The sequence below is a fragment of the Strigops habroptila genome, chromosome Z, assembly GCF_004027225.2.
Source record: "Strigops habroptila isolate Jane chromosome Z, bStrHab1.2.pri, whole genome shotgun sequence".
Lineage (NCBI taxonomy): Eukaryota > Metazoa > Chordata > Aves > Psittaciformes > Psittacidae > Strigops > Strigops habroptila.
In genome coordinates, this window is record NC_044302.2 from 65,934,438 (window position 1) to 65,949,917 (window position 15,480).

A 15,480-nucleotide genomic window follows, 5' to 3' on the forward strand; every position below is an offset into this window, starting at 1 on the left:
GCCTACACAGACAATCACTCACTCCCACCCCAGTTGGATGGTGAAGAGAATCAGGAGGGTAGATGTGAGAAAAGTCTTCGGTTGAGATAAAGACAGTTTAATAGGGAAAGCAAAAGTGGTGTGTGCAAGCAAAGCAAAGTAGGGAATTCATCCACTACCCATCAGCTGACAGGTGTTCAGCCATATCCAAGAAAGCAAGGCTCTATGAGATGTAATAGTTACCCAGGAAGACAAATGTCATAACCATGAATATTTCCTCTTTGCTCCTGTTTATCCCATCTTTTATTGCACAGCATGACACCATATGGCGTGGGGGATACCCCTCTGGTCAGTTGGGGTCTGCTGTCCCAGCTGTGTCCCCTCCCAACTCTTTGTGCACCCCCAGCCTGCTCACTGGCAGCTCAGTGTGAGAAGGCCTTGATGCTGTGTAAGCACTGCTCAGCAATAACTAAAACTTTGGTGTGCTATCAATGCCGTTTTGGTCACAAATCCAAAACACAGCACCATAGAGCTACTGTGAAGAAAATCAGCTTTACCCCAGCCAAAGCCAGTGCTGTGTACTTTCCAAAGAGTCCAAACAGAGCAGTAACAACCATGTATGAAGTTACATAAGAAGTTAGATTTCAGCAAAAATATTTGAGAAATAGCTATCACATTTTGTTTTGTGACTACAAACTGAAAAGAATGAATTAATGTTGCCTTAGTCCAATGGAGTGAGCAGTATAGGTATTTTATCATAATATGGGTACAGCTGTGAAGCAAAACAACAGAATTTGCAAATAGTAAGGAACAGATTTATTTTTGGACTTGCTGCATTTAGCCTGACTTTGAAAATGAACAGGGGAAATTAGCTATCATTCAAGAATTCACATCTTGAAATAAGCTCATATGTTCATATCTACTTTGAATTGTAGTTCATCCAGGTGTGATAAATATATTGTTATTACACAATCAAAAGAAAATAAAAATCAGAAGTTCAGAGACTCATCTTCTTACAGGCTTCTTCCATCAAAAGTTCAGATCAGGTTTTATTTTCACTAGAATTTCTTCCACTGGAAGTCAGTGTCTGATGTAATATGACAATATATGAAGCAAAATTCAGCTGAAATGAGGAAGGCACCTCTTGAGACTCAGGCATCTTTAAACCCTAGAATAAATTTGGTGGGAGCTCTGTTGTCTGAGTCAATACTCAAAGAAACTCCTCTGCACAGATAGAGAGTAAGGAGCAGACAACTTGATAGTTCCATCTGTTGGACAAAATAAATGTCTTATGCGGCCATATATCCTTGCTAAACATTTGAGTCTTTTTTCAATTCTTTCTAATTTTGACTGCTAGATTTATGTCACAAGACACAATCCATTTTGTATTTGAAAGCTACAACGTGCAATTAAGAACGTCGTGCCTAATTTTCTCTCTAATCTTAATTTGTCTGTCTCACTTTTCCAGGCTATTAATCTGTCATAATATCCCACTCTTATTGAACCCTCTGCATACAAGGCTATTAATCTGCTTCTATATAGCTATATTAAAGGTTCAAATGCATTATGATTATTTTGTAAAATAAAGAATTGGGAGTCTTCCTGCCTTCAAGAACATTGGTTCTAAATTTCAATTAGACATTTCAGTTTAAACTCTTAAGCCCTGGCCTGAATCCGTGCTTCTTCCCCTGGTGCACAGAACAAGTCTCCATAAATAACAATAAAAACATAATAAGCAGATTCAGCCTTGGGCAGAGGCTAGATCAGCAGCTATCTACTATGTTATTTTTTAACAACATCCTGGAGCTATGCGTCTGATTCTCTTCTTCAGTCTTCAGTCAATTGGCTTTGATGCTTTTAGTTTGAATTCTGTAGTAGAGCACAATATGTACTACTGCAGTGCATTTGGAGCAACTTTGCAGCCAATGCATGGAGGTCAGCAGCTATCAATTGGAAAACACCAAATGAACTGGCTGACATCTTTAAGAACTACTACAAATGGGGGTCATGGTTCATTAGTAGTGGAAATGGTCAGATCCTAAAGTTTCACCCAAAATGCCATTGTAAGTAGGTACGCATTGGTAAGACTTATAAAGGGGATGCTCATACGTGAGTGTACAAGCCATCAACATTTTGGAAGTGTTTATTGTACCCAAGGAAGATGTTTGACATGTCACTGAAGTAGAAAATCTGCAGTAGCACATATATCATTATAATAGCAGTAGTTCACAGCTTAAGAAAATGATCATAACTTCTCAGAATACTTCAAATGTCTTTTCAGTTTTCTTCTTTTCTTTTTTTCATGTATCATTCTGCCTCTGAGTACATAGGTTGATACTTCGTATGAGATTTGTAACTCGGTGATAGCAAAGCTGGTTAACTCACACGATTCTTCCCCTCCCTCCCACCCGCCGCCATGAGCAGTAAGGAACCCCAGAAAGATAAAAGTACTTCACTCACAGATGACATAACAATGCCTTTGGTTCTTGTTTTAACATAATGTGGAATAATTTGGTTTCTATCTGGATGTGTTCTTTGTGTGTATTCAGAAAGTCTAGCTTTATAGATGGCTTGCTTTTCTATAAGCTGTTAAAGATGTTCATTTGGTAATGCAGCTTTAAAGTCTTCACCTTCAAAGAAACGGTGCAATTCCATCACGGCTCTGAAGGCAACATCACAAGAAATAGTGTGTGCCATTAGCCAGGAGTGGAGGGATGAACAGCATGGCATTCTTGCTGAAGGACAAAGCTATGCCAGCCTTGATGAAGAAGGTAATGTGTTCCAAATCAAGAGCTTAAACAATGTTTTTAAAGGAATTTAGTATAAACTCTAGAAGCCCTATAACTAGAAAACTTCCAATCTGGCTCATCTTTCAAAACTTCACTCAGGTTATTCTCATGGAGACAGTTGTTGGTCATATGGCACAGTGCACCTTCAGGAGCAAGAGGAAGTCAGAATCAAGGTTATAGCATGATGTTAATCTTTTGGATTTTGGGGGATCCTAAAAGAATTTATCCATCCTAAGTAGCAGATTAAGGCCAGAGCCAGTCCTATTCTTTTCACTTGCTTTTAAACAAACATGTCACATGAAGTGTTTTGAAGCTCGGGTCATTGTTCCCAGCGTCTTTTTGAGGAGATACAGTCTTTGAACCTTTCAGAGCTCATCTGCAGCCATGCTTAAAGCTGCCTAACCCCACCTGAGAATTGGGCCCCTTGTAGTGTGAGACCAATCACAGAACTTAGATTTCATCAGATATTCATACTACTTTAATATTTTTAATATTTGACCTTGGGGTTGCTCTCTATTCTGCTGAATGTACTGGCTAAAAGCTGAAGCTCACCTTGTAATGCAAATGATTGTGGGTATGGCCATATGAATATTACAGTCTCATCAATTCAAACGTTTTAAGAAGCTCCAAAAAGCTGTTGAGACAGCTTGAGACTATGAGGTGCCACACACTTGCATAAAGATTCTTGGTTTCAATTTGAAATTAAGTTTTTAATGCTGTTCTTTACTTTTGTGTGTGCAGTACTAGGTTCGCACCACCGGCCAGATCTAGTGCCGAGCACTCAATCTCTGTTTGAAGCGACTTCCCTGGCAACCACAATTTCTTCTTCTTCTTTGAATGTTGATGAGCATTGTCAACGTGATCAACCTATGCTCTTTTCTAGCAGGTATATGTGGTAGAGGATTCACCACTATTTTGCTAAGTCTGACCATGGGTGCAATGGGAGGGGGCTCTGTGAAAGAAAAAGCAGAAGAGGCAAGTGCCTCTGTAGCTCATTCTTGAACCTCTCCAGTGAAGGAAGAGTTCTCTAAGCCCATAGGATTTGTTATGTATTTGTTTGTTATGTGTTATGATTGGTGTCACAAATTAGAAAACATAAGCACAACAAAAAATGTTAATAGTATACTTCGTATTTTTTGTCATGTTCCAGAGCTAAACTGGGCATTAAAAACTTGCTTAGGCCTTAGTCTGTGCCATAAACCAAACTACATTAAGATCAGAGTAGGGAATACTTACTGTAACTTGTCTGTAGCCTAAAACAGCTGCAGAAAGCTGTGATGTGCTAGGAAAAGAGACCTGCTTTCAAGTTGATCTTTATTCTGAATGTATGATCCTGAATGGTCTGCTTTAAGTTCTTTCAAAATGACCGTTTTCTGAAGTGAATTTCTATGAAACGTGGGCATGTAGTGACAGGACAAGGGGGAATGGCTTTAAACTGACAGAGGGCAGATTAGATTTTAGGAAAAAAATTCTTAACTATAAGGTTGGTGAGGCACTGGAACAGGTTGCCCAGGGAACTTGTGGATGCTCCAATCCTGACAGTGTTCAAGGCCAGGCTGGATGGGGCCTTGAGCAACCTCGTCTAGTGGAAGGTGTCACTGCCTATGGCAGGGGGGTTGGAACTAGATGAGCTTTAAGGTCCCTTCCAACACAAACCATTCTATGATTCTATGAAACTTCACTCATCGGGGTGATTAGGGCCTGTCTGATTTTGACCCAGGAAGGATAAACCCAAGAAAATCTCAACAGAAGTTGTGCAGATGCTTATGAACTAGATTGACTATAATTTGACTCGTGTTTGAATATACTTTAGTCATGACTGTCCAACAAGATGCTTATACCAGTAAGTCTCGCTGGGAGATTGTCTGGGTGTATGCCTGTACTTTACCTTGCACACCTGAAGTGTGCTGTGTTGTGTTGTCTTGCCTGCTTGCAGATCTCTTTAACATGTGTTGTACTGCTGGACAGCCATTTCTTTGTGTGTTTTTGTCAAGAGGGTAACCATTGTGAACTCAAGTACCTTGAATTTTGTTTGAAATAATTTGGAATCCTGAACTACACAATGTGTATATAAATTTGATAGACTTACCCATGTGCTGAGTTCTTTACTGTAAACTGCATGTTGTCCAAAATCATCAAGTTGCTTTAAAAGCAATCTTGAGGCAGTAGGATTTTACCTTATATTTAAATTTGACCATCTGCATTTTCGTAAGAAGTAAATTGACTTGTAGAGTTACTTGATCAAAGTAATATTGGCAGCTTCCATTTTCATTAAGTTGAAACGAGTCTCACTTATGTGGCATCTTCCATAGGTCTGATGTTTTGCTATAAAAATTTGGAATGAGGTGTGGTTTAGGGTGTAACAAAGATGAACTTTTAATTACAGAACCATCACAAGTTGTTCCAAAATGCATCTAAATAGGCTTTAGGAAATAAAGTTACTAATGAATACACATTAGTAAAAATACAGCTCCTTCAATTCAACTTCTGTCAGTCTTGTCCAGTTTGTGACAAAGTTAGCTGTAGGACTTCAGTATTCCATGATCTTTCACCAAGTTTTAGCTTCACTGGAAATAAAGTTATAGAGTACTGGGGTTTTTTATTTGCTTTAAGCAACAAATAAAACTACAGAACTACTTTGCATTAGCATCTGTCGGCAAAGGAGAACTGTGGAGTTGTCTGGATAGAGTTCAGATTTACTGCAAATAAAACATTTAAAATACTCTATTATATTTTGCTGTAAAGTTATTAAAAAATAATTCTAAAATAAATAAGGTTTTTAGTGGATCTATACTTTGATTGTATGTTTAGACTTGCTTACTCTTCAGTTGTGATTCAGTCGATGAAATAACCTAAAATTTAGTACATGTTTTCAGTTATGCGATTACCCTGCACATCTTTACCTTACAGAAATCAGAGTGTGACTGTAGTGGCTGCAATTCAGGTTTGCATACTTTAAATTAATCAGTAAAACAAGACACATGCTCTAACACAGCAGACCTTGCACCAGCATTCATAGATGATAGAATCATAGCTTAGGGTTGGAATGACCTTAAAGATCATCCACAACTTCTCTGGGCAACCTGTTCCAGTGTTTCACCACACTCACAATGAAGAATTTTTCCTAATATCTAACCTAAATCTCCACTCTTTCAGCTTAAAGCCATTCCCCCTTGTCCTGTGAATACATGCCCTTGTAAAAAGTCCTTTTCCAGCTGTGTTTTAGGCCCGCTTTTTAAGCACTAGAAGGCTGCTCTAAGGTCTCCCTGGAGCCTTCTCTTTCCCAACCTGAACAAGCCCAATTCTCTCAGCCTGTCTTCATAAGAGAGGTGCTCCAGCCTCCTGATCATCTTCATGGCCCTCTTCTGGACTCACTCAAGCAGGTCCACAACCTTCTTGTATTGGGAGCCCCAGAGCTGAATGCAGAACTGCAGGTGGGGGTCTCATGAGAGCAGAGTAGAGGGGGAGAATCACCCTCCTCAACCTGCTGGTCATGCTCCTTTAATGCAATCTAGGATACAGGTGGCTCTTTACATGTCTTGTGGCAAAAAAAAGGACCTTTAGTAGTCAGGAGTTCTGCCATGTGGGCTGGCCAGCTAACATCCTTGCTTGTCTAGGTGTGTCTCTTCAGCTTTTCTTCTTACCAAGTACTGGTTTATGTCACAATCTCAGTAGGTACAACTCATGAAGATTAGCTTCCATGTCATAGCTAATGGCTTTCATTTAGGATTTGAGAAAGCTGCTGAGCATGCTCGGCATTAAAATAATTTCCCCAAGATTATTCTGGACACTTGCAGTTTTGTACCCACCTCTGCTTCTGCATCAGTACAACATGCTTCTTCCTTCTTCATGACACTAAATAATATATACAGCTGAAGTTTTATTTATGTTTTTATGGTACGTTGGAGGAACTTCAGTCCTCCCATAAGAAAAGCTGGCAGGGAAATAAAAACACCAAAAAAAAAAAAACCAAACCCAAACTATGCTACAACTCTGAATTGAGTTGTGGATATCTTAGATTTTTCTTGCTGGCATTTTGCTTGTGAGTATTACAAATACTGTGATGCAGGACTCATCACTTTGCCATTTGTCTCTGATGAACAGAAAGCCTGGAGCAATCTTTGAAACAAAGCCTGAATGAATGATTTGTTTACAAATGTGAACCTGCTTTCAGTCATTAAATATGTAATTAACTATGACATTCTGCTTCAAGTTATTTAACAGAATTAGTTTGGCATCATCTTCATTGGACTTTTTCCTTCTCTTTCAAAGTCTCCTGGCATAAGGGTAGAGAGTATACAAATTTCTCATAACCAGTCAGAAACCTCTGGCTTAGGGTATTAAAGGGAGATAATCCTGCATGCATAGTAATAATACGGTATCTCTACAGCTCCTTGATTCCTGTATGAGCAGTATGTGCCTATGCCAGTGAGAGGACAGGTGCTGTTATTTGCCTTGTTCAAAAGAGAGCAGTAATACTTTTGGATACTCCAAAGCAGATGCATTATGTTTAACTTTGGGTTTTTTTGAATTACCCTCTGTTTCTACCAACCATGAAGGTAATCATGCTTCAAGGAGGGGGAAATGGCATTTTATATGAGAAAGGAGCTCAGCACCATCTTTCTTTAAAGGTGCTCTGCACTCGTGGTGTGAAGCAAGGAACTGCTACCCATGTGGTTAAGCAAACAGAGGTGTTGCTGAGTCAGGGACAGCTCCTGAGGCTGTATCATGTGAGGAGGGTTGATATATCAGGGATTATTTTTATAGCAGAAGTGATAACAGATTTTTACCCCCTCCGGGTAAAGTTCTCCTAGTAAGTACTCATGAATTAAAGATGACAGATCTGAATGTCCTGAGCAGTATGCCTGTTGTCTCAGCTGACATTGCTTTTACAATTGCAAAGAGCTGAAGGAGGTGAATGCTTTACAGGTGCATCTGGAAATGTTTTAAACTGGAGTTTCAAGATTCAACAGAAGTCTCTCTCCAGCGTATCTTTCAGCAGGTCTCATGGCTTCCAGTCACAAATCCAAACAAAATCCCATGATGCATAAAGGAGTACTTCACCTCCCTATCTTTAGAGTAATGCCAAGATAATGCGGGTTATAGAATGAGGACTGATGAGTTCTTCTGATACATTTGAGCCTAGGAAAATAATCTGTATGAAATCTAATTCTTGTTTCTCTTTATGCATTCTATGTTCTGTAAGATGTTATGGACTTCTGCCTTCTCTTTCCTATTCTTTCTGCTTTCCTTTATATTTTTCAGTTATTTGTTGCCATACCTTTGCACTGCTGTTTTTCAGTGGATACCACTTGCAATATTGGAAAGCTTTGACTTGTGTTTTTTTTCTCTTACACAGACAAAAGTTCCTGAAATGTTCAGATTTTAAACTGAAATGTCCCATGACTTGCATTCTATCAAACAAACTTTTCAAAGACAGCTTATAAAATACAAGTCATATTTTCTGCTCTTTTTGTCAGTGGAAGGGATTTGTAGGTATTAGTTTTCCTGTTGTAAGGAATACTTAATCACACCTTTTGCCAGTGTGGTTTTTTATGCAAAATCTTTTGTGTCAAGCTTAAACGTCTCTGTCTGTCCACCACCACCCTTAGCTTATGAAGCTTAGACAAGTTCGTCTGAATATGATTCAGAGTGGATTAAATTCATGCAAGCTTCATGAAAATAAACAGCTAGGGAGAGGAAAAAGACTTGAGTGCTCTCATGCTAGAAGCAGATACACTGAGACACGGGGGAAGTCCCCATGGGAAAGAAAGAAAATTTTACTATGATTGAAGTAACCTGTAATTGTGGCTTAGAGAAAAACAAGGCTTTCCCAGTTCTTCTGTGATGGAATTACTTTTGCATCCTTTTTTTAATTAAGAACCAAGATAAAATAGACTGCTTTAGCAAGAGGAGGGCAACAGCACAGTTGAGCACATTCCTTGTGGGCGATCATAATATTTTTTTTTTTCTTAGCTTTTCTTTCTTTTTCAGTCTAAAAAGTAAGGATGAGAACTCAGTGCACTGTTGAAATTGTTCAAAACCTCTGTTCCACCAAACTGCTCTTTCTGATACACTATATATGTAGGGATTTCTCTCGTTCTCTCCTGTGCTTTCCCCCTTCCTTTCCTCCAGTTTGTGTTTGCCTTACCAGGAGCCTGCATTAAAACTGGTGATCAATGCAGCTATGATGATGCTGTTGCAGAAATTTGAACATTCAGTTAACATCTGCTGGCAGCATGTGTGTTGCTTCTAAGAGATTAATTATAGTATTTATTTTTTTACTCTTGTGCAGAAGTTCTATGTGCGTGTCAGTTTCAACTCATTTAATCTAGAAAAAGTTGGAAACAATTTGGTTATTGATAAGAGAAAGAAAACCTAATCTTTTTTTTTTGTACTTGAAATTTAAAATTATTGTTCAGTTAAATACACAGATGTGCATGTTAAACTCCAGTGGTAATAGTAGTTATTTAATACGTAAGCAAGCAAATGTTTCCTTGACTGAATTTGCCCTTCTATGTGCAGCTTTTCATATTCCATACTCATCCTTCCAAGTCTAATTTCATTACCTTATTTTTTTCTGGTGAGGAGAATCCAGAGCAACTTCTCAGAACAGACTTCAAGTGTACATCTCTCCACAGGCTGATACACATTGGTGTGTACCTGTCAGTTGATTTGGCTGTTACTACTCAGTATTTCATAATCTAGACTGTGTTCCTAAATTCTGATTGCTTACACCATCTCTTTTCAACTACATACATACATCAGCTACAAAAATGACAGGTCTTATGATTTTAATTGGCGCCTGCAAAGGTGGATAGGTTTGTTGGTCATGGTAAAATTGATGTGCTTACTGTGATCTTTACTGATTCACATGTCATGGTTTGCCATTAGAGAGAATGTATAACACAGATTCACTGCCAGACTCCTTCAATTGAAGCAGCATTTAGAAGATGACATATCTGTTGTTTTCTCAGGTCTGTGGTTTTGATGTTTCTCAACAGTGTTAGTAAAATATTACAAGGGAGTTTTACTATGTTGGACCTACTTTTTTTTTTTTTTTTTTTTGGACAAACATGTAACTTATAAAATGAAATGCTTTAGAAGTGATATAATACTTCAACATTGTAAACACTGGATTAATTAATGCATTTAGTTCAACAGGTCCGTTAATACCTGTTCTCCCTGTTCACATTTATAGGTATGCAGAACAAATTTTCTGCAACAGTTGATACTGAGTTGTACCTTAGAACAATAGTTTTACTGCTCATTTGTCCTAAAAGACATTTTTCTGACTAACTTCTATATTAAGAGATTTGAAAGATCAAAACTTGTGATGCAACGGGCTGATAATTTTTTTCAAAAGCTTATATAAGAGATTTCAAACACATTGAACATTGCAAATGTGCTGCTATTTAGGGGATAAATATTCTGTGGGATATCCTATAGGAGAGCATATTTGACATCCAAAGTTAGACATCAAAGCCTGTGTTTATTACAACTCTTTACATCCAGGGAGACACAGTGGCTTATTCTAATTCATGCCTGTTGTATTTTGGCACTCTCTGAAAAAAGCTGATAATTATATTCCTACAAGAGCTGTCCTGGAAACTGCAGGAGGTGAAGGGGGAAAAAAAACAAAAAAACAACAAAAAAAACAAAAAAAAAAAAAAAAAAAAAAAAAAATAAAAATCCCCCCCAAAAACCAAACAAAAAAACCTCAAAACCCAAAACAACACAAAAAACATCACAACAAATAACTAAAACCAAAACACAGATCAAACTTCTGCTTCGGTCAGTTGTTACTACCTGGCACTGTTTCTGCCATTCTTCAAAGGCTGTGCAATGACTTGGAAAGGAGACTGAAGAGTTCTACTTGTCCCACAAGCTGCCTTCAAGTAACACATCAGGATGAGGCATATTTGTTTTTCCCTGAAGAAAACATTTCCCAAAGTGGACAGTATTCTTTTAAATAGAGAAAAGCCTCCTGTTACTGAATGTAAAGCGTATGCAAGAAAGCTCTGTCTTGCAACAGTTTTCTTACTGTTTTCCTTTTAATAATTCTTCATGCAGAGATGAGCCTTGCAGAGATAAACTTGCAGAGTTTATCTCCAATTATTCAATGTGAATGCCACAGCAGCAAGTAGATTCCTATCTGCAAATAAGTTGTGGATCCTTTGTAAGAAAAAAGATGGATTGATACCTGTTTTGTTTCATTCTCTTCTTTCATGCCTGATGTTGTTCAAGGGACTTCAGCCACTGCTGGTTTTCTGTATATGAGATTACTATACGTTTGTGCTTTCTTCTGTCCGCTTTCTCCCATTTATTTCTGTATGTTAATATACATATTTTATATATTATTTGTTTCTATATTTTAAATTTCTTCCTTAGGAAGTTTACTACTAAATAGCCAAATTGTGACATACATAGGAGTTTCTCTTTGTCTTCTCTTAATATGCTGGATTTGTTTCAACCCTCATTTTCTGCCTGACTGTATAGTGTATTTCTGTAACAGGTGAGGGGAAAAAAGAGGCATACTCCAAAGGGGAGATGATATTGTCTTTATTCTGTGTTATAGCTAAAACCCAGTAGTTTAAGAATCCCAAAACCAAATGCTGAGCTCACATTGCTATTGTTTGCTATCCACAGCAAGCTGTGAAGCAACATAGATTATAATTTAACAAACTAAGAGCAAAAAGAAGTGCAGTGCCTTCTAATGGAACAGAAGAGAAGAGAGAAAAGTAAATAATAATAGAAGGACTAGGTCTTAGTCTTCTAATACATGCAGGATGTAAAACCTAAAATGCCACTAGTGTTAACTGCAGGATCCTCACCTCATCTTGCATACAGATTCCAGAGGTTTTCTGAATGTGAAAGAAGTTAGTTATAACAGCAGTAAAGGTGGCAGTGATGTGGCCCGATGTGTATTTGAAAGGAATAACTATTTCAATTTTTTTTGCTTCTAAACCGAACCTGATGCAGAAATGAAAGCCAGGTATACGCCACAGCCTGCTCGACTTGCTTTACAATTAGGAATGCAGAGCACTGTTTTCCACAAGGAACGGCTAACCACTGGGTTTGCATATTTTCATAGCCGTAGTGGCTGCTCACTGCACATTCGTGTCATGTGGTTTTCATATATGAGCCTTTGCACATTCAGAGGCCTGAACTGTGCAACAGCAGAGATCAAAATTCTGCAAGCAAAAGTGGCTCTCTCCTCCTCTCACCCTTCCCTTTTGCCAAGAGTAGTATCTTTGGTGACAGAGCTTATTTTGTGATAAAACGTAGTCTCCCATATAGCAACAGCCCATATTTTCCCTTCCTGTCTGTCCTCCCCCCTTCAGTAAAATGAAGCATTGGCAAAAACTGATGTGACTGAAAAGTTGCTTGATAGAATATTAGTAACGAACGTGAGAAAAATAATACCAGGTCAGTGGGACCTGGATCACCCTCTGAACAAAAGAAATAGTCTTACAACTGAAAAGATGCCTAATACACTATATATCAAAAAGAACATTGTAATGTGGTGAAGGTAATACTAATACTAACATGACATAAGGGTGACTGATGATTCATTATTTTGTTGAGCATTTGAATTTGTTTTCTGCTTTGCATGCTAGATTTGCCCTTTCTGAAATTATAACCCAGCTGAAACATAAACTACAAAGTATTGCAAAGGGAGGGGGAAATCAGTCATTTGTGGACTGATGGCTGTAACTATGTTTTCGTACCCAGTTATATGGCAGAATTGTTTGCTTTTCACCTTGTGTGTAAATAGGTAAGAACTTAAAATACATCTCTGCAAAAATTCCAGCTGAGTTTTCAAGGCAGCCTGGAGTCTGTTAGTTTCTGGCAGCGAGTGAGGACAAGGGATAATGGGCACCTAAATCCATTAAAACACATTAAAAGTTTCAGCTTTGTGGTTCCAAGTGTGTTTACAAAATAAAGCAAGATTCCTGTGCCCTTTCACATTCTTTCTGGATAGCAGATAACAATCAAATCTATGAATGAAATAATACAGTGCACCTGCTCTGTAAATACTACTTCCTTGCAGAGCTGTACTAATTACAGTACACTCCTGTTCTTCTCCCACTTTCCCTTTTGAACTGTTGTATGCAAGTGATACCATATCTGCATGAGAAAGCCAAATGCTACTCTGCCTAATTACTGATTTTTTTTGCCCTATTTTGTATTAAGAAATGCTGACAGAATTTAGATGATGTGTAATGCAGAATTAACTTATTTTGAAATTAATGAAATTATCCCACATTTACTGTGACATAGTTTCATTCTTTAAATAAATATCAGAGTTCAGGAACAGCATTACTTCCTGATAAAATTTTAGTTAAGGAAAAAGTGGAAACTGTGGTTTGTGTAGGTTAGTCAAATATGAGGTGCCAATTATTTAGCCATTTCAACATATCCATACTTGTCCATTTACATTCTTTCTTTTCAAGTATTCAAAGCTTTTACATTTGAGAGAAACTTAATTTAAAATTTTCAGCTACAACTGGGCTCTCTGTAACTTGTATTTTTGGTTCACTGTAGTCTCCCTTCTCTTTGCAGTAAGAGCTCTTTGCCTTCAAGTTCAACATTCACTTTAGAAGACAGTGCCATCTATTTGACTTCAGAACAGAGCACACTGGAAACAGAAAATGATAATGCTTCAGTTCTGGATGTCTACTTAGTAAGTTGTCAGACTGTTTCTGATGAGATTTTTCCCCTGTAATTCCTTTGACTGTGGCTCAGCAGGTGACTAAAAAAAGCAGGTGCTTCACTTCAAGATGCAAGGGTTCATTGAGGTATTTATTAAATGGGACATATGCCTAAGTACCTTGCCAATGCAAATCGTTAAAGAATCTACGTGCCTATTAATTGTGTTAATAATGAAGTATGCAAAAATGCTTTTCAATTTTTCTCTAGTGGTGTAGGATTTCTTTTCCTATTCTTTGTTTTCCATGGGATGGGGGGGGAGGGGAGGGGGAAGCAAAGGAAAAAAAAAAATAAATATTCTATGTTGAATATTCCAGTATTCCACAATGTAGAAATTATTTTTTTTCAGAGAGTGAAGTTCTGTGTTTATATCCCTGATTTTGAAGCCAGTGAAGTAGAGCTCAGTATGAAGTGCATTAATGGCTACCGTTTCTGCTGTGAAGGGTTGTCCAGTTATGGTAGCTAGAATATGATTAAAAATGTATCTTTTCTGTTTTGCTTCCTAATGATCAGTTTATGTGACGGATGAAAGATAAGCTCAAGTCTATATCTTTGTTTGTCTTCGTATCTCCCACGTTTTATAAATTCCCTCGTTATCTACAGTTCACATTCCACAGGTACTAAGGATGCAGGCACCAAACCTGAGTTCCAGTTGAGTGAAGTTTTGTGCACCTGACCGTTTTAGGCCATTTTGAAAATCTCAGTATAAATATGGGAGGGAGCGATGTTAAGTTTTTTTTTTCATGAAGGTTTGGTTCCTAAAGCACGAATTGAACATTCTGATATTATCCTAGCAATATTTTCCCTCTATTTTCATAAATAAATGCCTATGACTTTTGTGGCAAGAACTGTACTAGAGAGGAAGGGTCAAAAAGGAAAGTCTGTTCATGAGGTTTATAATAAATGTTTTGCGCAGGCATGGTTATATAACGAAAAATATCTTAACTTGCTTATTTTCAGTCACTTCGCTAATCCTTTGATGTCCTTGGCTCCTGCTTCTTGGAGAAATTTTAGTCCTCTAGTAAATTAAGAGCTATGAATTTTTGATCCCATGAATGAATGAAAAAAGAAAAAAAAACCAAACCATTGTAGTAAAATAGCACTGTGTTAACTTACTATAAAAAAAAAGTAGAAAAATGGCATTTTTTGGAACAGTGCTGTGTAGAAATTCAGAAAATCAAGTAAGGTAGGGTGGAGCAGAGATTGTAAAAAGTAGTTTCTACAGGTAATAGCATTGGTTTTGGGGTGTTACATTAAGGGAACACAGTGCAAACTCACACTGTGCAGCTAATGTCAAAATTGAGATTTTACCTGGTAACAGCAATAGTTTTTGTTCCAGGGCACTGGTACAAAGACATCTTGAGTTTGCAATTAAAGGGCTGGTCTGGGCCCAGAGTTCCTCAGTTCTGAACAAAGACCAGGTTCAGCAAACCAACATTTTGTGAACCTGCCACTCTAAGCAGCACTGTTAGGAACATCCTCATATCCAAGTTTACTTTAAAATTCCATTGGTTTATTTTCTCATAAGTCTTTTAACCCAGATAATAACTTAAGAAATCTAGCTTTTATCAATAAAATATGACTAACCATGATCTGCACTGAGCACTAGGAATAAGCCAATCTAAATTATTTCCAAATATTTTAGCACCATACAGTGGGAAACAAAAAATGAATATTCCATAAAAATAATTTTAATTTTTAATTAAAAAATGCAGCAAGATAGAAGCAGATATGTAAAGTAGTTGGAAATTTGCAATGTTTCTCTGCAGAGAATTAAAACATTAAAGGGTTCTTCCTTTATGAATATGTAATACAATGATAGATCAGGTACTTAGAAGAAAAAGATGCAATCTGAGATAAAAAGAAAGTGTCCTGTATGTAAGCCAGCACTAGAGAAGGTAACGTTCTTCTATTTAATATTTAGCACTTTCATGCAGAAATCCACAAAAAGACCCAAAACATACAATCCCCCAAAACAAACAAGCATACAAACCCCACC

General features: G+C 37.6%; 1 protein-coding gene across 2 annotated transcripts in view; it reads left to right on the forward strand.

The window, feature by feature from the left end:
• Nucleotides 1-15,480, forward strand: part of PIP5K1B (phosphatidylinositol-4-phosphate 5-kinase type 1 beta) — a 102,859-nt gene that overhangs the window by 82,760 nt on the left and 4,619 nt on the right. For both annotated transcript variants that reach the window (XM_030512242.1, XM_030512243.1), the window contains exons 12-14: nucleotides 2,595-2,750; nucleotides 3,510-3,654; nucleotides 13,335-13,455. In XM_030512242.1, coding sequence (XP_030368102.1) covers nucleotides 2,595-2,750; nucleotides 3,510-3,654; nucleotides 13,335-13,455 — 422 coding nt within the window. The remainder of the gene's footprint in view (nucleotides 1-2,594; nucleotides 2,751-3,509; nucleotides 3,655-13,334; nucleotides 13,456-15,480) is intronic.